Source organism: Mastigoproctus giganteus, chromosome 5 (assembly GCF_048544385.1).
Source record: "Mastigoproctus giganteus isolate SK-2022 chromosome 5, ASM4854438v1, whole genome shotgun sequence".
NCBI classification, from domain to species: domain Eukaryota; kingdom Metazoa; phylum Arthropoda; class Arachnida; order Uropygi; family Thelyphonidae; genus Mastigoproctus; species Mastigoproctus giganteus.
Genome location: NC_143579.1, coordinates 75,707,401 through 75,731,038, shown reverse-complemented (window position 1 = coordinate 75,731,038; position 23,638 = coordinate 75,707,401). Strand labels below are relative to the sequence as shown.

The 23,638-nt window shown below is 38.7% G+C and overlaps 1 protein-coding gene across 3 annotated transcripts in view; it reads left to right on the top strand.

The window, feature by feature from the left end:
• TRAM (translocating chain-associated membrane protein 1) overlaps positions 1 to 23,638 on the top strand; it is a 141,450-nt gene that overhangs the window by 84,636 nt on the left and 33,176 nt on the right. For all 3 annotated transcript variants that reach the window (XM_090373302.1, XM_090373301.1, XM_090373300.1), the window contains 2 exons: positions 1,404 to 1,514; positions 13,227 to 13,373. In XM_090373302.1, coding sequence (XP_090229428.1) covers positions 1,404 to 1,514; positions 13,227 to 13,373 — 258 coding nt within the window. The remainder of the gene's footprint in view (positions 1 to 1,403; positions 1,515 to 13,226; positions 13,374 to 23,638) is intronic.

The window sequence follows — 23,638 nt, the reverse complement described above, 5'->3', positions numbered from 1 at the left end:
AATATGGTAGAGAGATTGAAGCCAGAGCAGATTGAAAAGAGGAGATTCCAAATTACCAAGTCTCTGACAGGGAATTATCAGAACGGACATATGCACAAGTACAACCTTTGAGGCAAAAGGAATCATACAGTGAATAATTTAGGCAACTGGGGTGAGCAGTAGTTGAATAAACCAAAAACTGAGATTCTGTCAGAAAAAGTTTGGGGTTTGGCAAACTGCAAGTGAAAATGGACATCGTTGAGATTAGAATTGAGACCATGTATATTTGTGAAATGAACCGGGAAGTGTTTGGGAGAATTAGATCTTTTTGCAGATAAGCTTACTCTATCAGTTTGACAATTCATGGTGTATTCAATAGTAAGAAAAAGTGCGGGACACATGCTGTGTGAAGTAATGAAATTTTTGGATGTGGCCTACACATGGTAAGAATATACCCAGATCCTTGACATAACGGGGCCTCGACAACGCCCCCCTCCTCCCACATACACACTACTGTGACTCCCTCCAGGCACAATCTGGCAGAGTAGAGGTAGCAAGACTATACACTAGCTGATGATCCGGACGCCTCCTAGAGAGTTACCAGTAGGTTCGATCCAGTGTAGGAATTAGCAGCTGGCTTGCAACACCGTTTTAGAGCTGTACCCTTGAAATGTAAGGAAGATTGGATCTTGACATGATGTCCATCATAACCTTAAAAGTTATCGATCGTACTGCATGATGGAAGAGATGGGAAAGGGTTTTTGGAACTTAGCTCTGGAGACTAAACCTGGGTTACATCGCTTCGAGCCACCAATATGGCAACGGTTGATGAGTTATCTCCCACCTAGTATCGCCTGGTAACACAGAGGGGCGGCGTTCCTCTGTGTGGGCCCACATCTCGACCTGTGCTTACGTTGGTTCACACGTGGGCACAAGAACACTGTGGGTGGTCACCCACAGTGTTCTTGTGCATGGGGGTTATACCCATTATTACTAATAGTCCCATCATCGTGTAGGTGCAAGCAGAGGATTCGGCTGTCACAGAACATCCGGACTACGCCGAAATTGGGTCCACTTGACCTGAGTGTCACCCGAATATCATTTCCATCAGCATTTTAGACTCCCAGGTAGCAAGTACAGCTTGTCTGACATATCTGAGAGAATGTCTGTGACAACCTCAAGGACCATGTACTGATTCATTCACATATATACACATATATTTCTTTGCCTAGGGTGCACTTTAATATCCAACATAAAGTACTGAAATATCGATGGCATGAGAAATTTTGACATGATTGTGATTGTTTTATGTTTGTTAACTAATTTTGATCATTTGCTTGCTTGCTTGTGTTTATATTTGTTAATTCTTATATTTGTTGCTAAACTGTCTTTTTTTTTTTTTTTTTTTTTTTCTCTCCTCGTAGTTTCACTCATATTGCTATTTGCTTGTCAGTGATGCACTACCTTGTGGAGAGTATATTTCACTTAGCCCGTCTTTTGTATTTTGCAGAAAAATCAAAAGCTGCTACTTATGGGTAAGTAATCATGATATATTTTGTAATATACAGGATTCTCAAAGTTATCTTATACTTTGAAATAAACCATATATCCCAAGTACACTGTTTCACAAAATTAACAGAGCGTGTAGAAAACGTGTAATTCGTGCAGCTTACGATGAAGTGGGACAAAATTTATTTGGCATGGTTTATTATAGAATAATGATGAAATGAGGAGACAATAAAAAACTTTAGACAGGTATAAGGTGCATTTATAGGGATTGTATAAGAATTACCAATAAGGTCATGTTACAGAAGTTGATACAAGATGCTTGAAAATATGGTCACATAACATCAGTATTGATTCCCTCCAATGGCTAAACAGGTCTGACAATGGTTGAACCATGCTCGACATTGCATGCCAACAGTCAACTGCTCAGTGACTCAGCAGTTGGCTGTTGGCATGCAACGCAACGCCTAAGAGTGTCTCACACGTTTGGTCGGATTTAAGTCTGGTGATTATGCTGGCCATGATAGTAAAAGTTTAAAGTGTTCATTGTCTATCGGCCCCAGGGGTTCCCCCATCTCCGTGTTGTGTACTCTGTTTGTGAAACACAGAACACTGTAAGGCCAGAGATTTTAAAAAGTGTAAGGTACATGTTTATGTTGTGTAGTGTCATGTTGTGTTGTTCCTCTGACCTTTTAGCCGTTGGGCCCCTAGTGGGACCCCCCATTGCCCACACTTAGCTCCGAGGAGGCAGGTCAGGCATAGAGGGATCGCATTAGAAGTAAGTACTCTGGCATGCCGTGCCACCTAATTTCCTAAGATTTCAGTGGCAAGGGGCTAAAAAAATAAAAATAAATAAATAAAAAAAATTTTAAAAATAGATAAAAAAAAATAGTAATAATAAAATAAAAAAAATACATATTTAGTTAGAGTAAGGGTCAAGACTGAGGAAGGGGGGAACAGATAGAAATGTGGGGATGATAGGGAAGGCAACCCCAGAAAGGTCAGTGGGGACTGGCCCCACCAGGAGAAAAAAGGGGGTGGCAGGGAGGGGGAAGAGACAGAAACCTGTCCCCTCCCTCTCCCTACCAGGGGAGGGGGGGATCAAAGTGAACCAAGTTAGGGTACCCGGTTCAGAATGCTAGTTGGCCAAGAAAAGCAGTTGACATCTAATGGCATCCCGGTGGTGTTGTCTTTATCTAGGAGATTGTCTTATTGGTCACATCCGTGAGAGTCAAGTCCAGAAGTATACGAACCTTTTGTCTTTCTTGGGTTGTCTCTATTCAAAGGTAGTTACTTGGTAGTTATCTTTGGTGGGTGACATCTTTGGAGAATTTATGGTAGTTCATACCAATGATGATAACGCTGGTCAAGTTTAGCTGCTTTGTTCCAGTACCATCAGGGTCCCTGGGTTCATTTATTAGAGGGTTATCACGTTGCTGCGATTAGTTGTCTTCTCCTCAAGAAAAGCTGCTGTGTGTAGTTGGTGAGAGCTTGATACTCTTCCTTAGTATCCAGTAGGTGGTTCTTTTTGCCTTTTGGTATATAAGTCAGCTTTGTGATAAGCTGGCAGCGGAGATCATTGTAGAGGGGGTACTCATGCATGAGGTGATCCCAGTCCTCATTTCCTCCACAGGAGCATGTTGGGTCCTCTTCTAGGCCAAAGGTTGTTAGTTTTGCCTTTATTGAACCATGGCCAATAAGCAAATACGTAGCATACAGGCCTGGAGAAAACCATATTGGTTATTTTGGATAGACTCCGCTAACATCTGGGATGAATCTCCTGGTGATTTCCCCCTTGGTTGAATTTGTCCAGCAGTCCTGCCACACTCACTGCATGTGTGCTTGAAGTCTCCTCTTCTCAAATTTTTGGTTGTTGGTAAGATTCAGCTTGAATCCCAAGCAGGTCTGAGACACGATATTAGTTGGATATCTTCAGTTTCAAGATATTCCTCTACCATCGAGCTCTTTGTGCGGTGGTGTTGTCTGTGCATGGAAAGAAAAACTGTGCCAATCATACCCCTAAAAAGTCTCACATAGGGTTTGAGGATTTGTTCTCAGTACCTCTGAACAGTTACGGTACACCTATCAAAAACACGAAGAGGAATGTGGCTATTAATCATTATTTCACCCCACACGAGAACACTGCCTCCACCATTATCCCTCTGACATCAGAGAACTGTCTCTTACTCTGATGTTGGAGGGATGGTAGCACGTTCCTCGTTGTCTCCAGATGAATTAACGTCAAGAATCTGTTTTTAGGATATAATGGGATTTATCAGAGAACAGAACTGTACCCATGTGTCAGGACTCCAAGTCACATGTTCTTGGTACTAGTTTTGATGAGCTCTGTGGTGGTTTGGGGTTAATGGGATACAAACCACTGGTTCCTTGCATAAAGTCCACTTCAATTGAGTCTTCTTAAAACAGTCTGGTTTGAAGTCACATGTTCTTGGTACTTGTTTTGATCAGCTCTGTGGTGGTTTGGGGTTAATGGGATACAAACCACTAGTTCCTTGCATAGAGTTCACTTCAGTTGAGCCTTCTCAAAACAGTCTGGTTTGAAATGTTTCACCTGTGGCTGCAGCAACCTCAAGAGACAGAGTACATTTCCAAATACTCTTCCCCATCCCTTAAATTCTATGGAAGGTATGTTGATGATTGTCTGCTTATAGGAAAACCAGATATTATAAATAAAATCTTTCATGAATTGAATAATGTAGATGAAAGGCAATTCTGTAGATGAAAGGAAATTTCACAACAGAAAATGAAGAAAACAATAGCATAAACTTCTAACATTAACAAGAAATGCCACCAAAATCAATACTAAAATATATCACAAACCTACAAATAAGGGAAATTATTTACATTTTGAGAGCTATGGACCCTTTCTCCCAAAACGTCAATTTTAATAGCCCAGTTTAGCAATGCGTTTGAATATTCAACTATACAGGATGACTGTAAACAGGAAATAGAATCACTCAAGGACAGATTCTGCAACCGGGGTTACCAGTATTTAAGCCACTCATAAACAGTGGCTTAAATACTGCCGAAAGAAATAGCAAAGAAAAACAAAAACAATAGATAGGCCTCCCATACATTGAAATTTACCAACAACCTTTGAAAAAAATTCTCGAAGATTCTGGGGTAAATCTAGCCTTCGGCAGCTCCAAAAAAACTATGGGCATACCTCAAAAAATAATGAAACAATAGACTTTAAACAACAAACAAATAGTTTATGCAATTCCTTGCACAACAGACTGCGACTGTGTGTGTGTGTGTGTGTGTGTGTGTGTGTGTGTGTGTGTGTGTGTGTGTGTGTGTGTGTAACTGATATTAAATCAAAATTAATGCCAGTAGCATGGCAAAACTGTTGAGTGAAAAATAATAAATTAAACATAATGATTAATCAACAGGGAGGGAGAAGAAAAGGTAAGACTAAAAACTGTAGCAGAAAATCTCCAAATAATTTAGAAAATACAATTCAAAATAATAAGTCAAATTTAAAATTTAGAGCCAGTTACATAGAATTTGGCGGCACCCCCCTCGTAAGGTGCCAGTTCCGAATTACATGAAATATCACAAATAGAGACTAAACTAACTACAATAAAATAAAATAAAACCAAAATGAAATGACAAAAATAGACTGGCCATTATGCCCCATATCAACGGAGGACCACAAGGCCAATAATGGTCAGGGAATTGCTGCATTAATCATTGTTTAATTTATTATTTTTTGCTCAACAGTTTTGCCATGCTACTGGCATTAATTTTGATTTAATATTAGTTATACATTGAACATCATGTGGAGGAATGTGCATTTTTGTGCCTCTGATGATAGCTTTATATTTATTTTCTTAATTTTTGTATTATATTTTGCACCATTTTTTTTTATTTTTTAACTACTTCATTGTGTGTGGGGGTGGGGCAGCAGGAGAACTTTGTTACATAGCAGAATCCAAAAACACAAAAGCAGCTTAAAAGTATCCTGAAATAATAAAGAAAAAATAGACTGGACAGAAAAATTTAGCTCTGAATTGGTATCTCACCACCTAGACACACATTACCCATCCTTTGAAAATACCAAAATCTTAGATAAACAAGACACAAAATTTAAGAAAGAAACCAGTGAAACTCTAGCCATAAGATAAACATACATAGACCAATAATAATTTCAGAGGAGTGGGATCTGAAACAAATATCCTACAAATTCATATTTAATAACAAAATATAACAGCCCCCCCAAAGGAGGGGCTGTTATATTAATGGGGTGGGTAGTCACGCACCTGGATTTCAGAATGGAAACTTTCATATTCTTTCCTCTAAATGATCTTTAAGCTGTTCTTAATCCCTAGATTTTCAAATTCCGAAACTATTAGTAAAATATGAGGGGGTGGGAATTTTCCTTCCATCCTACTTCTCCTCCTTTCCCCCCCACACTTTTGAAATGCAACGATGGAACGTGCCAGGGCTATATATACAGCCTTTGACATGTGCTCACTTCCCCTTTGAAGATGATATAGACAAAAAGCTCCCATCAAGCTTTGGGTAATCTCTCATACTCTCAATTATTTGCCATGCATGGATTTAGGGTAAAAGCCTTTGTCTTGTTGCGAGGTTATCCCCTTCCTTTAAGCAGGTCTTTGAAACAATTTTCATCTATTCTGATTACATCTTACGTGGATTCAGTTATTCCTGGAAAAGATCTCAGGTAAGCGATTTCCTGACTTGAAAATAATCTTAAGATCCCATTTATTATATTTAGTATTCTATCTTTACTTTTGATTTGGTTAGATTTCAAAACATTGATTTAAATTCAAAATAAAGACTTGATTTTCTACAAGAGGAAATCACAATAGTATAGCATCTGTCTGATTTTATGAATATTAGCGGATCTCGATCACATAAGTTGTCTGTCCAACGTGTCTAGTAAAGTTTCGAGACAACAGGATTTCTATAATGTTTTTATACAATGTCAATGTCTCAAGAGATAGTTGATGATAGGACATTGTAGGATTCTGTCTTACTGTTAGAGCCAGATATCAGTAGTTTCTGGTTGATGGAACTTGGGCAACCTTGGCCAGCTCTTGTAATGGTTCCTGGCTCCTGAAAATACTTAGTACTGAGATGACGCTGCATTACACATTAAAAAAAAATTGTGAATTTCTGCTTATTTTCATTAACAAATTAGCCATCACATGTGCCGGTCTTCTTTGCCTAAATTATGTGGAATGTAATGTGAGATGTGCTGCCCTGTACAGTAAGAAAAAGTATTTGCGTGTTGCCTCTTCTCGCACAACAATTCAGTAGTGTAACTTTATTTGCAATTTAGAGCCTCGTTCAAGGTTTGGGTCTTCATCAGCTAACAGATTTAGGCCTTCATCTATAAGATTTAATGCTTTCAATATTCCTTTTGCTGTCAGGCTTCATTCTTCTTTTACTCAGGGCTTTCACTCGCTGCTGCCTCCTCCACTTGAATGTGATGCTACTCTAGTGCAAACAGATCTTCATTTGACAATTCTTGATAATGCGAATCACTTAAATCATCGACATCAGTTGCCTCCATTTCAGTGGACCCTATCTTTTTAGTGAGTTTCATGCATTTAACTCTAGTTTGTGCATAATCTTCATTGGTATCAGAGCCTTTGAAAAAGTTGCTAAGATCTGGACATAACTTATGTCAAAAACTTTGAATTCAGTTATGTGGAACTTCACATCATGCAGCATCAATGAATTTGATTGAATCTTGATATTGGAAAAGACATCAACAATACCAAGTGAATGGCTTGTGGCATTATCAAGAATAAGTACAACCTTGAATGGAATTCTTTCTGCCTTGCAGAAAGAATCCTGCACTTCCAATTCTGGTCGTAACTAAGATCCAAGATAACTTCTGAAAATAACAGCAGTCATCCACCCTTTAGAGTTTGAGTACCAGTACATGGGCATGTGCAACCTGTCGTAACCTTTAAGGGCACGAAGGTTTTGATAGTGGTAAATGCACACAGGTTTCAGTTTATGACCCTTCATATTAGCACCAAACAAGTGCTAATATGAAGACCCTTCATATTAGCCAATCTCTTGTCACCTTAAAGCTAGGCGCAGTCAAAAAATGCCTGATCGCACTTATATTTTCTTTGCTTTTCAGCAATGAAAATACAAGTGCAATCAGGCATTTTTTTTTTTTCCCCCAATATAAACCTGTTTCGTCGAGTTTGAATATCTGTTTGGGTGTATACTCCCCCCCTCTCATGGTGCCCTCTGTAAATATGGTTGCCATGCATTATTTTAAATTCATGTAATTTAAACATGCATAAGAAGTGACTGTATATGGTTCTTTCGTAGCTAAAGACTTCTCATAATCTGCATTAGCATACTGCTAACTTTATTACAGATTAATTTATATTTACTGTGGATATTGGGGACCCTGGCAGTTTATTAGCATCCCGTGCATCTGTTTTTTCTCTGCCATAAAGATTAGTGGCTTCTAGAACAACTTCCTTAAATATTTTTCTAGTGTTTGTTAAAATTACCATTTGGTTCTGGTGGAAAGAACTTAAAATATGTAAGAGTTTTTTGTTCCCTTTGTGAAAACTAAAGCCCTTTCCATTGCCAATATAAAGGAATGGGGATGATAATGGGAACAATTAGTGCTAATGAAGTTAGCAGTACACTTTATTGGTAATGAGATCTGTGATCATTGAAATGCATTTTGACTTTCCAAAAGTCTAACCAAGGAGGTGTTGTAATAACAGTAATATAATAACTGTAATTCGTAAGTCCTGAAGTTACTATCCCTCCCATGATTTACCCAATAATGGCTTAACCTGCTTGGAGAAAAGCCAGGCCCATTATATCTTGGTGGTGAGAGAAATTTTTTTTCTTCGGGTGTTTTTCACACTGTGCTGAAGCAGTTAGTTTTAGATGTAAATTGCATGGGTTTCCCTCACTGAAAAAACTAAACTCAAGTTTTTCACCTTGCAAAATAAGATGACCTTGTAAATGTCAACATGTTCCTCACATCTTTAAATGATTGCAAATATAAAATTAGTACATTAGGAACATACTGTTCTGTTCATGGGATTACATTCTTAAAGGTGTCCACAAAAAATCAGCATGTGGTGATGCTAAAGATCTGTGGGAGGGATTGGGTTAAACATGCTTAAAAAGTGACTGTATATGGTTCTTTCTTAACTAAAGACTTCTCATAATCTGCATTAGCATACTGCTAACTTTATTACAGATTAATTTATATTTACTGTGGATATTGGAGACCCTGGCAGTGTATTAGCATTCCATGCATCTTTTTTTGCTCTCAAGATATTTTTTTTATAAAATATATTTTGGTACTTTATTCATATGCAGAATGTCCCAAGAGGTGTCTTTCAAACTTCAGGGGTTGAATCATTGAGTGATTTTAAAAAAAAAAAAAAAAAAAAAAAAAGAAGAAAAAAGTCCATATTAATAACATGGGTCCAATTCGAGGCAGGTGGAGAGATCATTTCGCAATTTGGCTTCTGATAACTGCTGCAGCACTGACTGACTGTGCATATTTCATGGTCTAGTTATCTAGTCTAGTTTTTACAAGCATTCTTGTGGCTTGTAAAGCAAGTTCAGTTGTGTGCTATTGTATTGACTGTTTAATTGTTTGCTTTTACTAAAAGCATTTTAGGACTAAAGCCACAGGTTGCGTAAAAGTTAACTGATGTACAGGTTAGTGCAAATGCATCATTTAAGTATATCACATATTGTGAATACCTTCACAATGCATTGCCATGATATTGAACTACCTTGAATAAGTAACAATTCATTGATGGAGAAGACTATTGTTACTTATTCTCGGCGGATACCACCACCCAGACGGCACTGTTTTGAAGCTTATTGACTTCTCATCGGTGGTCTCTCCACAATATGAGAGACACCCAATCAGGTGTCTCTCATATTGTGGAGTTATAACTGGATTATCATCATTGCAACAACATAACTGGATTATCATCATTGCAACAACAGGGTACTGAAAAGAAGCCAATAAGCTTTGAACGGTGCTGTCTGGATGGTGGTATCCACTGAGAATAAGAAACAATAGTCTTCTCCATCGGTGAAGCATTACTTACTCGAGGTAGTGCAATATCACAGCAACTCGTTGTGAAGGTATTCACAATATGAGATATATTTAAATGAAGCCAATTCTTTAGCTACTTTAGTAGTTTTCTGCATACTAAAATTATGCATCTGTACTAAAGTGTACGTTTTTTGCTTTTACCAAAAGGATACCAGTTTTCAGACAAGAAGTAACTGACATTGACTTCATTTAATGTTTTTGTAATGATAATGTGAACGCTGTTGTTGAGGAATACTGATTGTGTTTTCCTGATTGTATTTGCCCCTAATTGACAAGCTTTTATTAATACAAGTCAAACTTGATCATTTGGTATTCCCTTGAATGTAATGTTACTCACCAAGTTCAAAATAACATGCTTCTAGCACTACAACAGTCCTGGAAGAAATACTCTGCAAATATTCACACACTCTGGAGTTCCTAAAACCTCTTTGGAGGGTATTAAGTAAAGTGTTTACAACAAGTATAGCACCTTGTAGAGACAGGTAAACTTTTGTGAGCTGCGAGTTAACTTTTCTCGTTGGGTGCTTGCTAATGCCACTGTGTGCACCAGTGAAGTGGCATTTACATGAGATAAAATGAATAATACTCATAATGGACACATGGATTGATATGTGGCAATCCATTTATATGTGACATAAGCACTGCGAAATCAAAAATAAGAGTAGAAGTGTGTTATAGGCCTAATGACTCAAATGAGTACAATGAACAATTCTACAGAGAAATAGAGTGGGCTAGTAAATCAAGAATGTCTTATAATGGGGGATTTTAAATTCCCAGATATTGACTGGAACTTGTGGGTTGGTCACTCACACACTAGTCAGACTTTTGTGGATTTATTGGATAATTGTTTTCTGCAGCAGCATGTTCGAGAGGCAACCAGAGAAAGTAATACTCTTGATCTGGTTATCAGCAGTGATCATTCGTGTATTAAGAATTTGCAGATAAAGGAACCACTAGGTGGCAGTGATCACAGTGTACTGATGTGGGATTTACTTCAAGATTTAATTACGATCAGGAGTAAAGGAAAGAGTTTTTGCTTCCTTAAAGGTGAGTACAGTGGTCTCCGACAGTTTTTAAATTCTGTACAGTGGGATAAACTGACAATGTTACCAACAGTAAATTCTAAGTGTGAAGCATTCAAGGAATTAATCGTGGATGCTACTAAAAGTTTTTCATACCTATTAAGAAATATTGTTCAAGGTTTAGGCCTAAATGGTTATCTAATGAACTAATGAGACTCGTAACAGAGAAGAAAAATGCATGGGATGCATATAAATTATCCAGCGACTCAAAAGTCTATGGCAGATATAAGCTAGTCTGTAATCAGGTCACAAAGGAGGTTAGGCAGGCGAAGGCAGATTACGAGAAATCCTTGGCAAAAGATGCTAAGAAAAACAGCAAGGATTTCTTTACTTATATAAATTCTAAAAGGAAGGGGATGAATCTGATTGGTCCACTTGACATCGATGGTTCGACTGTTGATGATCCTGCTCAGATAGCAAACAAACTGAATGAGTATTTTGCATCTACATTCACACATGAGGAATTATTAAAGTTTGAAAATGGCAGAAGGTTATCAAATTGTAGCAGAATACTTAATGATTTTGTAATAACTGAAAGAAAAGTGGAGGAGAAATTGTTGAAGTTAAACATAAGAAAAGCACCTGGGGTGGATGGGATCTATCCAGTTATATTAAAGGAGGCAGCAAAGCAACTAAGCAAACCCTTAGCCATAATTATGAGAGCATCCTTGGACTCAGAGGAGGTTCCCACGGACTGGAGATATGCAAATGTATCCCCAATTCACAAAGGGGAGATCGAAGGGTGACACGAGTAATTACAGACCAGTTAATTTAACTTCTGTTCCGGGTAAAATAATGGAGTTACTGGTTAAAGATGCATTGCAGGATCATCTAGACAAGACTGCAGCAATATTTCAGACACAGCATGGGTTTGTTAAGGGAAACTCTTCTCTGACAAATTTGATAAGATATTATGATGTGGTTACAAAAGAACTGGATGCAAAAAATAATTTTGATATCATATATTTGGATTTCAGGAAAGCTTTTGACACTGTTGCGCATGGAAGACTATTCTACAAATTTGAGCAGAATGGTATTAAGGGTAAGTTGCTACAATGGATAAAAGGATGGTTAAGTGGGAGAAGACAGAGGGTGGTAATCAATGTGTGCTGCTCTTCATGGACTAATGTTATTAGTGGTGTCCAACAGGGTTCGGTGTTAGGTCCACTGTTGTTTTGTATATTTATCAATGATATTGATGAAGGTATATCAAGCTTAATGTCGAAGTTTGCAGATGATACAAAGGTTGGCAGGGCTGCTCATGACAGTAATGGCAGTGTGCTACTGCAACAGGATCTAGATAATTTGGGCAGATGGGCTAAGAAGTGGCAACTGAAGTTTAACCTTGACAAATGCAAAGTACTGCATATGGGTAGAAGTAACCCCAGAGAAATGTACCAACGGTGTGGTACTACACTTAAGATGGTAGAAAATGAAAAAGAACTGGGAGTAATTGTGCAGTCAGATATGAAGTTTTCTGAGCAATGCAGACAGGCTGCCAGGGCAGGTCATGGGGTTTTGTCAATGATATATAGGAATTTTGCTAGCAGGGAGAAGGAGGTGATTGTCCCTCTGTATAAGGCAATGGTCAGGCCACGCCTTGAGTACTGCCTACAGGTCTTGAGGCCTCATTTTAGGAAGGATGTAGATTTACTTGAGCGTGTACAGAGAAGGGCAACAAGATTGGTGTGGGGAATGAAGGGATCCTCTTACCAAGAGAGGCTTAAGTTCTGCAAATTGAAGTGGCTGGAGACTAGGCACCTGCGCGGTGATCTGATTGAGGTATATAAGGCCTTGAATGGGTTGAGCACACTGAATTCTGATGGGATCCTTCCACTTGTTCAGATTACGAACCTAAGGGGGCATAAATTCAAATTAAGAAAAGACAGATGTAGAATAGATGTGCGGAAATTTGCCTTTAGCCAGCGGGTTGTTAATTGCTGGTCCATCATCTTCCATCTGTCGTTGTGGAAGTTGATAGGTTGAATAAATTTAAGGAGGAACTGGACAGGCATTTGGAGGGAATGGTGTGATATTTTTTTTTTTTGGCTGATCCTGCATAAGCTCATACACTTGCTTTCTTGCATCACATGCCACTTCTACTACTACATTTTATTCAGAAGTTTTCCAGTTATTTGAACTGTCACTACACCAACTGTTGGACTGGTGAAGGATATCCTTAATCAGCTAGATCTCCCTGCTTTAACCCTTTAGACCATGACATTTGTGGTCATGTGAAAGTATTAATGTATATACAAATGGTTAACAATAGGGATGTACTTCATCAGAGAATTTTTGATGCTCAGCTATATTCTGTATCAGCCAAAAATAGAACAGTGCAATCATTATTATGATGTGCAGAAATGTGTATCCAGGCACAAAGGAAACATTTTGACCGACTATTATTAGAGCTTTATTGATGTTCATTTTTTGAAAGGATTGATTTTACAATATAAGGGTAAGTTTTATATAAGGATTCAGATTAACATTTTTATTGCTGTTATTAAAAGATTGGTAACTTATTTTTTTTTATTTTTTAGCTTTATGGTTTGGAATTGCCTGTTTGTGTTAGTGAGGTTGGGATCAATAACACTTTCTGTTTTAACATTCTGGTATGGCCTAGCACTAAATGAAGCTACTGGTATTATTGATGTCACTGCAGGCAACTTTAACACTCAGTTAATCCGGTGAGCTAAATTATACTTTCATAAACAATTTTTTTAGCAATGTGGCTGGACTGTAAAGTAAGTTTTGGTATTAAAATGTATTATAGAATAATCACTACTAAAAAGGATTTTTTATAAAACATTCATGACATATCCTTCCACTTTTATCATTCAAAAATGAAATATGTGCATGTAATTTCAAAGCTTTTATCAGGTTACATGATGTAATTAAAACATTACTTTAACTTACTTTTTAGTGTTAGATTTGCATAATGCTGAATTTACATTGACTTTCACTATGTGAAAAATATAGTGAAAGTATAAGATCATAGGGGGGAAAAAAATGTACAAAGCAAATGGAAATTCTTTCCTTACTTTCCACATAATACACTAATTTATTCAGTACACGATATTAAAAGATATGGGATGATGAAATTAATGTTGTTTCCTCTGCAACATTCCACTTTTGTCTCCAAATTGTGCATTCTCAATCCTTGATTTATAACATTGAGTGCTATCATGCTGTGGTCCTCTATAGCCAGGTGGGCAGGAGCAGCAGTGTGTAGCATACGCTTCTTGATTAGACTGGGCGTTCGAGCCCATGACCACCAAATACGGAGGATGCGGAAAGGTCAGGGAGTGACCACCGCATATCTCGGAGCAACATGGCCTTAGTTGCTAATGCTCCTAAAAACAAAATAACAACAGCTATCATGCTGGAAGGTGTAAGGGCCACCTCTATAAAACTGCCACAATGCACACAGAAATGATTCACAGAATCAATCTAGGATGCAGTATACATGCCTTCATACACTGCAACCAGTGGACATAGTCCATACGTTGAAAAAAAGACTCCACACAATGATACTTCTTCCCAACATCAGTTGGGACAACACATTCAGGCAGCATCTGCTACTCCATATCCAAACGTGCTCTCCCTCTGATGTACTGCATCAGAGGGAGAGCATGTTATGTAACTCTGCTCACACAAGACCAATTTCCATTGATCCATAGTATCTTTTGATGTGCCTTGCACCATGTCATTCAACAGTGTGAATTTGTTATTGTTTTTATTATAAAATGCTTTTATATGGGCTGTAGCTCTTTCACAATAATTTACAGCATACAGCTCTATGTATTGGAAAAACACAAGTTTGCCAATGGCTGCTTGCAAATCCAAACTCAGATTCTGTAAGGTTCAATGGCTAGGTGTGACATAACTACCTGTGTTACCACCATATATCTGTTCTTATCAGTCAATATTTTTGCATGCATGGTTGTTTTTTGGGCTCAGCCTCATCTCTGGACTTGAATATTTTTAGGCATATTTTTAGCATTTGGAATTCGTAATTCTTGAGTAATAATATCCACATACACTTTTTTTCCACATGACATTCAACTCTCATTCCTGTTAGCTCTTTCTGTGTGTTCATCATTCAGCTTTCATTTGAAATGAAGTCCAAAATAACTGCTGATCACCTTTATAGGTCAGAAATTTGCTTACACATTTTGTAGTTGCACATGGTTTCTGGTAGTTCATTATATTTATTCTATGTGGTACATAATTTCATTATCAGGATTATAATATTAACTTGTCATATAAAAAATTATACAATACAGCATTCAAACTATAAAATGTAAAAATCTAATGTAGCGTATTATGTGATAGGTCTATGTATTTTTAGCCTTTAAGATTTTATTGCTATATTTTAATAGTTGGGAGAGGGGAGGATTATCCTGTTTATGGATTTGAGTTTACATTTTTATCTGTGGTATTGAAAAATAAAATACTATCCTAGATTGAGAGGGGGGTAGAATAAATGGTTAGAAAATTGATAAAATATGAAATTAAGTGCTAAATAAATAAATAAACACACACACACACACACACACACACACACACACACACACACACACACACACACACACACAGGGTTGTTAAAATTAAAGTATCCCTATGTAGAGGGCTCTAGAGTTCTCAGGCTCGTACTGAAGAGAAATTTGGACAACATTTACAATAAAGAATGCGCTCCCCATTTATTTGGGGAAAAAAAATTGGTTACAAAATCTGTCACTGTATGGCGTCTAACTATCTTAGTTACGATTATGCAAATAAATTATATTATTTGCATAATCGTAAGTTATTGCCACAGCACCACTACGTGGCTCTACTGTACTGTATAAAAGCAAAGCAGTCTCTTCAAAATCATACAGTAGATGTTTGCCTGAGCTACAGCAGCAATGCCAACAACATTGCAGGAAAAGGTGCTATTAGTGAAGCTGTACTATCAGAACAGCAACAATGCAGCTGTGGCTATCAGAGAACTCCGGCGTCAGAAGTTGAGTAGGGCGTGGACCTATGACTGTTTGTGTTGTCCACAAAATGATTACGAAATTTGAAGTGACAGGACATCTTGGTGTTCAACCAGGTAGTCTGCACCGGTAGCACAGTGGTATCGTCCCCGTTCTCTCCCACAGGGTGGAAAAGGCCCGGGTTCAAATCACGTCGATGACACAAGGAACTTTAATGGGCTTTTTTTCACTCCTTGGCTGAGTTAGTCGGTCTCAGGCATAGATAGCAAGGTTTTCCCCCCAGAAACTGGGGTTTTTCTTCCAGCAAAATAGACAAATCAACCATAGAACACACGCAATTAACAGACATGAAACACAGCACGGCCGATGAATTTAATTATTCAGGTGGCCTAAAAATAAGGTTTTTTTTTTTTTTTTTGTTTGACCAAGTAGAGGTCGAAAACGAGTGGATTCCTCATGTTAAAGATGTGGCTATGGCTGTTGTGGATTTATCATGTCAATCTCTGTGTTGTAGTGCAAGTGTGCCCGCTGCTTCTCATGAAGTGGACATGCCGTATTCCACTGTAAGGCTAGTAATGCATCAGGTCTTGCGGTACTATCCTTGCAAGATGCACGTGCTACAGCAGCTAAAGCATGGTGATGCAGATATTCGTTTCACATACGCACTTCAGTTTCTGGAACAAATGACAGTGGATATCACTTGGCCATGGAACATCCTTTGGAGTAATGAAGCCCACTTCTGCTTAAATGGACAAGTGAATACGCACAACTGTCATATTTGGGCAACAGAAATCCCTCAAGTTATCCAAGAGGTCCTGTTGCATTCTCCAAAAGTGACAGTGTGGTGTGGATTTACGGCCACATTCATGATTGGGCCATTTTGAACAGGTAACACCAACTGGACAGCAAGATTATGAAATGTTGGCAAATTTTACAATACCAGAGCTGCAACGACGTGGGTGCCTTCACGATACCATATTCATACAAGATGGTGTGCCACCCCACATCCACTGTTGTGTCCAAAGATTGCTAAGGCAACACTTTACAGACGAACGGGTCATCAGCAGTTGTTTCAAGACATCTTGGCCACACCGATCACTGGATCTCACCCCATGCGAATTCTTGTTGTGGAGTTTTTTGAAGAACAAGGTGTTATCGGGAAGGATGTCAAACTCTGGTAGATCTGGTAGACAGCATTAGATGTCATGTGCAGGCTATTCCAGTTGACATGTTACGTTCTGCTGTAGAAAATGCTGTTCTTCAAATGGAAACTGTTGTTGACCAAAACGAAGGACACATTGAACAATTGTAGCGCTGTTCAAGTGATTTATATTGCCATAGCACCATATAGTGACAAATTTTGTAACTAATTTTTTTTTTTCCAATAAATGGCAAGCACATTCTTTATTGTACCTGTTGTCCAAATTTCTCTTCAGTACGAGCCCTAGAACTCGCTCCAGAGCCCTCTACATAGGGATACTTTAATTTTAACAATTCTGTATATATTTGTATATCCCATTGTAATTTTTTTCTTTTTTCCACAGTCCTATTTCTTCTTATTGGCTTGTTAGTTTTGCCATTAATAATCTTAATTCATAATCGTACTAGGATTTTAACATTCTTTCACCTATTTCATTACTACTTCATTTCTTTTTTCTGCTATCCTTTACACCCTTTTTAGTTCAGGCACTATGTATACTTACCATATCCATCTTTGCAGACCCTGTATTAATGTCAAGTTCACACGCTGCAAGCATATAAGGCTTGATGTTTGGCATCCATGAACACAGTAACAGTCTGTCATGGGCAAAGCATGCGACCTATCGTGCCAGGGGTGCCAGCATTCTTGAAACAGTGGACTTTGCGAAATGCTCACGCTGCAGTGGTGAAAGTGTATCAAGACTGGACGAATGGGATAGTTTTGACGACCTGACGTGTCAATTGGAGCCCCATGTGCCATTGATCCCAGAGGTGAACATCGGCTGAAATGATTGGTCAGGACCGATTGGTGCATTACTGTTGCTCAACTGGCCGTCCAAATGAACTGTGGGGCCACCAGAAAAGTCTCCAACACGACAGTGCAGCGAACCCTGTTGCACATTGGGCTCCAGAGTAGACGCTTGGTGACAGCATTTATGCTGACCGCCATTCATCACAAACAACAGCATCAGTTTGCACAGCAATAGAGACACTGGACCCCAGTCGAGTGGCAACGGGTGGCCTTCTCTGACGAGTCACAGTTTCTGCTCAACTGAGTGGATGGACGGTGGTGTTGTTAGGCATGAAACCTCAGAGAACAGACACCCTGGCATGAATGTTGGCAGAAGGCAGGCTGGTGGGAGCAGTGTTATGGTCTGGAGAATGTTTTCATGGCATGGCATGGCTTGTGTCCGCTGATACCTTTATCGATAGGTAACCATTTGTGATATGTCGCTCGATAGGTAACCATTTGCATTCAGGGTGCCCTGAATGCAAATGGTTACCTATCGATCATTGCCAGTCAGGTACACCTGTACATGTTGACTGTGTTCCCTGGAGGCAATGGTATCTATCAGCAAGACAAGGTACCATGCCTTGTCTGTGAGTGGTTTGAGGAGCGTAACGAAGACTTCAAAATCTATGGGACCACCTCAATCGGCACATCAGACAGATGGAACCTCCACCAAGGAACCTACAGGAATTCCGGGGTGCACTGCAGTCTGCAGGGTACAGATACCCGTAGCATCCTTCTGCGGACTTATTGAGTTCCTCCTACAGTGGCTGGCTGTGGTGCATGCTGTGAAAGGCATATTTTGGATACTAGGTAGGTGGTCATAATAATGCGACTGGACTGTGTGTGTGTGAGAGAGAGAGAGAGAGAGAGAGAGAGAGAGAGAGAGAGAGAGAGAGAGAGAGACTAAAATAAAAATTGCACCAGTAGAGTGGGGCGGGGGAGAAAGGTAATTAAGACTAAAAATATTGTAGAAGAAGTGCTCCGAAATAAATTTGGAAAACCAACTAAATTTTGAAAACAAAATAGATAATTTAATGACAACACCCTTAAGGCACCATGTCTGAATTGCCTGAAATATCACGAATGGTATTTTTTATTTTCTTTCATTTATGAAAGAAAATAAATTTCACAGCATGATTCCGAACTCTACTGACAAACTGTAAGGGCGTGTTCAGAGGAAGTATCTGAATGTCTTGAGATAAGGAACCGACGGTCACTGGAGCCATGATTTGGAGTAATAGGAGTTTAATAGTATACAACTTTGTCTTATACCAACGTCATTACTACCGCCCCTCTTTCCACTCCCCTACTTTCATGTTGCTTCATTATGTCACACACCTCTCTGCTCATTACTTCAAGAGTTAGTACGATGGAATGTTTTATGTATGCAGAGCTGGCTGATAATGCACCTTGTTTATGGTAGAGCTGATTGCAATGGGAGATCTGCTAGATGACGCTATGAAGTGAAATATCTGTTGCAATGGCATCCTCATGACAGCACATTTTCGTCGATAGACCGACAACTACGAGAGGCTGGATCATCTGTATTCCAATGTACGATACTGGTCTTCCATGGCAAATTTGAACACCTCATTTGGAAGAAATGATTCTGCATATATTTGCAGATATACCCTCTACAATTACTTGCCGTGTTGGACGTGCCTTAGATGCAAGTCAATCAACTGCTTACATGAGCAACAGTTGCACTCCTACTGGAAGGTTTTCTACACGGAACGGAAACTCCATTCCGTGTAGAAAATTGGTTTCTTCAGTGCTGTGTAGTAGACGCACAGTTTCCAGCTTATGTATTGCACACAGACGAAGCAGTCTTCACAAGAGAAGGAATGTCAATAGCCGAAACAGCCACATCTGGGCAGGTACTGTACGTGACTATGTGATAGGACCTTACATGCTTTCCTGCATATTGAATGGTATTGTATACAGAGATTTTTCTGGAAGAAGTCCTTCCCAAGCTGCTAGAGTGTGCCTCTGGCAATCCAAAGGCGTATGTGGTTTCAGCATGATGGAGCGCCACCACACTTTGCTGTCGATGTTAGAAATTGCCTCAACGAAAGGTTTGGACATCAATGGATCTGTTGTGGTGGACCTGTCACATGGTCAGCAAGATCACCTGACTTAACACTGCTGGATTTTTTTTTATGGGAGCATATCAAACTTTTGGTGTATGAAACTCCTGTTCAAATTGAGATGGACCTTGTTGCTTGTAATGCAGCTCCGCGTTATTGCAGCCTGCAAGGAGGTGCGCACAATCCCTGGGACGCTATACTGTCCCAGTGCCACACCATCAGTCGATGGTGCGGCACTGTATACTTTGTTGCATCTTCACAGTTGACATTTTGAACAACTACTCTAAAGCATGCTTATTGTAATAATTAAATGCACCATATCACAATTATCATGTCTTACTGATTTGTATATAGCCCAGCACATTTTGTCCGATTACTTAGTAAGGAGGCTTCACCATCCATGGGTTCCCTATCTCAAAACATTCAGATACTTCCTCTGAACACCCCTTAACGTTTGTGGTAGAGTTCTGAATCACCCCATTCGTCTAATATATATATATATATATATATATATATATATATATACACACAAACACACACACACAGTGAAACTTCTCCTAACGGACACCTCTCGTTAACGGACATCTCTCTCTACAACGGACATTTTCAAATTCCCCAACTCGCCTCCATTGGTTTTAACGTGTTTACAGCTTCTGTCTAGCGGATATTCTCTGTAACGGACGCGGACAGGCAATCTGCACTCTTTCGTTTAGATTAGCACTTAATTTGATCTCCCCATAACGGACTGCGGGAGAGCTCGCGGCCCTTTTTCTAGGAATGTTTCTTCCACATATTGCCTCAATCTATTTTCTATTTCCGATTCTCTGAATTTTATCAAGGTTTACATTGCGGTTGTAAACCGTTTTTCAAGAATTTTTAAGGTACGTGTAAAACTTCTGATGAATTCGGTGTGTGCAGGGGGTGGGGTGAATTTAGTCGGCCTTTCGTCTTTTTAGTTTCAGTTTTCAGTTTTGTTCAGTGTCGTGTGAAGTGCACAATGTCTTCTTGTAAACATTTAACTTTAAAAGATAAAGTCAAACTCATTAATGCGTATGATCGGCAAAAAAATAGTGTTCGCAATCTCGCTGCAAAATTCAAAATCGGGAAGACGCAGGTAAGCGACATCCTAAAGAAAAAAAATGAACTGCTCAAACAATTTTGGCAACACGGAAATGATCAGGTTCAAAAACCATTTCCGAAAACTGTTGGACTTCAAATTGACAATGTTACGTATGAGTGGTTTTGTCGCGAACGTGCTAAAAAAATTCCCATTAATGGGCCTATTATTAGGGAAAAGGCTTTGGAGGTTGCGAAATCTATGGGAGTAAATGAGTTCAAAGCTTCTGTGGGATGGTTAGACAAGTTCAAAACTCGGCATAAAATTTCTTGGAAAACCGTAAGTGGTTTTCTGTTGATACTGGGGTTGTAACAGAGTGGACCGTCAAATTGGAAGAGTTATGTCGTGATTTTGAAGCTAAGGATATTTACAACTGTGAAGAAACAGGGTTGTTTTTTAAAGCTCTTCCTGAAAAAACAACGAGTCTAAAAAACAAAAAGTTCCAGGGCGGAAAAATTTCTAAGGAACGCTTGACTGTACTATTGTGTACAAATATGCTGGGAGACTTTGAACAACCTCTTGTTATAGGAAACCCACAAAATCCTCGTTGTTTCAAGGGCATAAAGTTGAATCTTTTGAATGTTGATTGGAAGTCTAATAAAAAAGCGTGGATGACATGAGATATCATGAGCGAATGGATAAGTCACTTTAACCAAAACATGATTCGTCAAAACAGAAAAATTATTCTTTTCATGGATAATGCTGCATCTCACCCGCACATTGAATTGTCCAACATTCAAATCGTTTTTCTGCCACAAAACACATCTGCAGAGTGTCAGCCCTTGGATCAAGGGATAATAAAAAATTTTAAACTTCACTACAGAAAACGTGTTTTAAGACATCTCATTGCAAACATGAACGATGTAACATGTGCGAGTGACCTTGCAAAGAAAATCAGCATCCTAGATGCGATTCAGTGGATTTCCTCTTCAGTTAACGCAATTAGAAAACAAACTGTCGTGAACGGTTTTGTAAAGTCTGGCTTCTCAAACGCAAAAATTGAAGTTGTGAACAGCAATGTGGAGCACCAAGAAGAACAAGAACTTCAACATCTATTGATAATGTACGATACTTCAGCTACAAGTGACCCTGGCTACAAAGATATAGACTCGAACCTCACTACAGAAGATGGTGCTCTAGATATCAACGACATTATCATCGATATTTTTCAAGAAGTTCCTCATGAGGATGAAGAAATGGAAGGAGGTCATTCTGTCGAAGAACATATTAACGACGAACCACCGATGAAAATAGAAGAAGCGCTCATACAAATCAATCGTTTAAAAATGTTTTTCGCCGCTGAAGAAGATACTGAAGGACTTTCGATGGTTTCTTCACTCCAAACAAATGTTAAAAACAAAATTATCAGCCAGAAGAAAATAAGTGATTACTGTATGTATTTTGCTTAAGATAAAGTCATAATATGCATAGCACAATTGTATGTATATTATTTACCAAAATATTGTGCAAAATCTGTATATAATTTAATTTAATTTTACATTAAACGTTTAACGATTTTTCTTTCTTTCTTTTTTTTTTTTTTTTCTCCCTCAGACTTCTTGTTAGCGGACACCTCTCTGTAACGGACGCATTTTCGTTCCCCATGGCTGTCCGTTAAAGGGAAGTTTCACTGTATATATATATATATATATATATATATATATATTAGACAAATGTTTATATTCAGTGTATATGGAAGAGATGTTGACCTGTCAATTGTAATTACCATGAAAAATTGAGAAGGCCTGTAAGGTAGAAGAAGATAACTTGAAATAAATTGATTAACATAAAAATAGAAATAATAATGAAGATAACATTGTGACCAAAATAGTTGGGTCCTAGGGCTTTAACTACTTCATAGGGTCAGCAGCCAAAACCGTAGGAGCCACCACAATAAGCAAGGGTCTCTGTTTCTGTTATGATGTATATGTGCGAAATGTATAAATCACAGCCGACCCGACAGAGACCAAAAAGAAAAGAGTAAAATTTTAAAAAAATTTAGAAATCAAAAGGACAGATACATTACAAAAATTCAACTTACTGTGTGTTTGGAACGGAATCTGTGAAATAGTTGTCTGTGGCGTTTACAAAGTAACGTTGGAGAACCAAGGATAAAGCCGATAGATTGCTGTCCAGAATGTTTATATCAATTGAAGCAACCACGTGTGAGGGGGAGGAAGTAGAGTCGTCAAAGTGAAATTTCCCGTGTTATGGGGAAGTAGGTAAATAAACAAACGAGGCAAAGTGCCAGCAGGGGGAGATTATTAATGACTGACAAAGTAGTGTAGAAAGACACTAAACTTTGTATCAGAAGAAAAAAGGGAGCGATAGCAGAGGAAAATCCTTTGAACACTTAGAACCAATCTCTATAAACACTTGGCCAGTCAAAGGTCAGTTTTCTCTGGGTGCCAAGGATGCTCAACTTCAGAAATAGTGCAGGGTTTAAATCTGCAAGCATAATTTACGCATGCATGATGCAGATCCAGAAGGGTTTCTTTCAAGAATTGGAACTGCCAGTGAAATATGGATTCGTCACTGGATTCAGAAGCAAAACAGAAGTCCATGCAAAGGAAACACTAAGGGGAAATGTCCCTCTTCCCCCTTCCCCCAAAAAAAGTAATCTACCTCCTGCTGGGACGATCGCATCCATCATTTTATGTGTTGTGGAGGGAATCAGTTTTATAAGCTAAATGCTTCATAAAAAAACAATTGCTGGGCTATGCTACTATTCTCAGAAATTTAAAATAAATGAACAAAGGCCATAAAGGAACCAGGA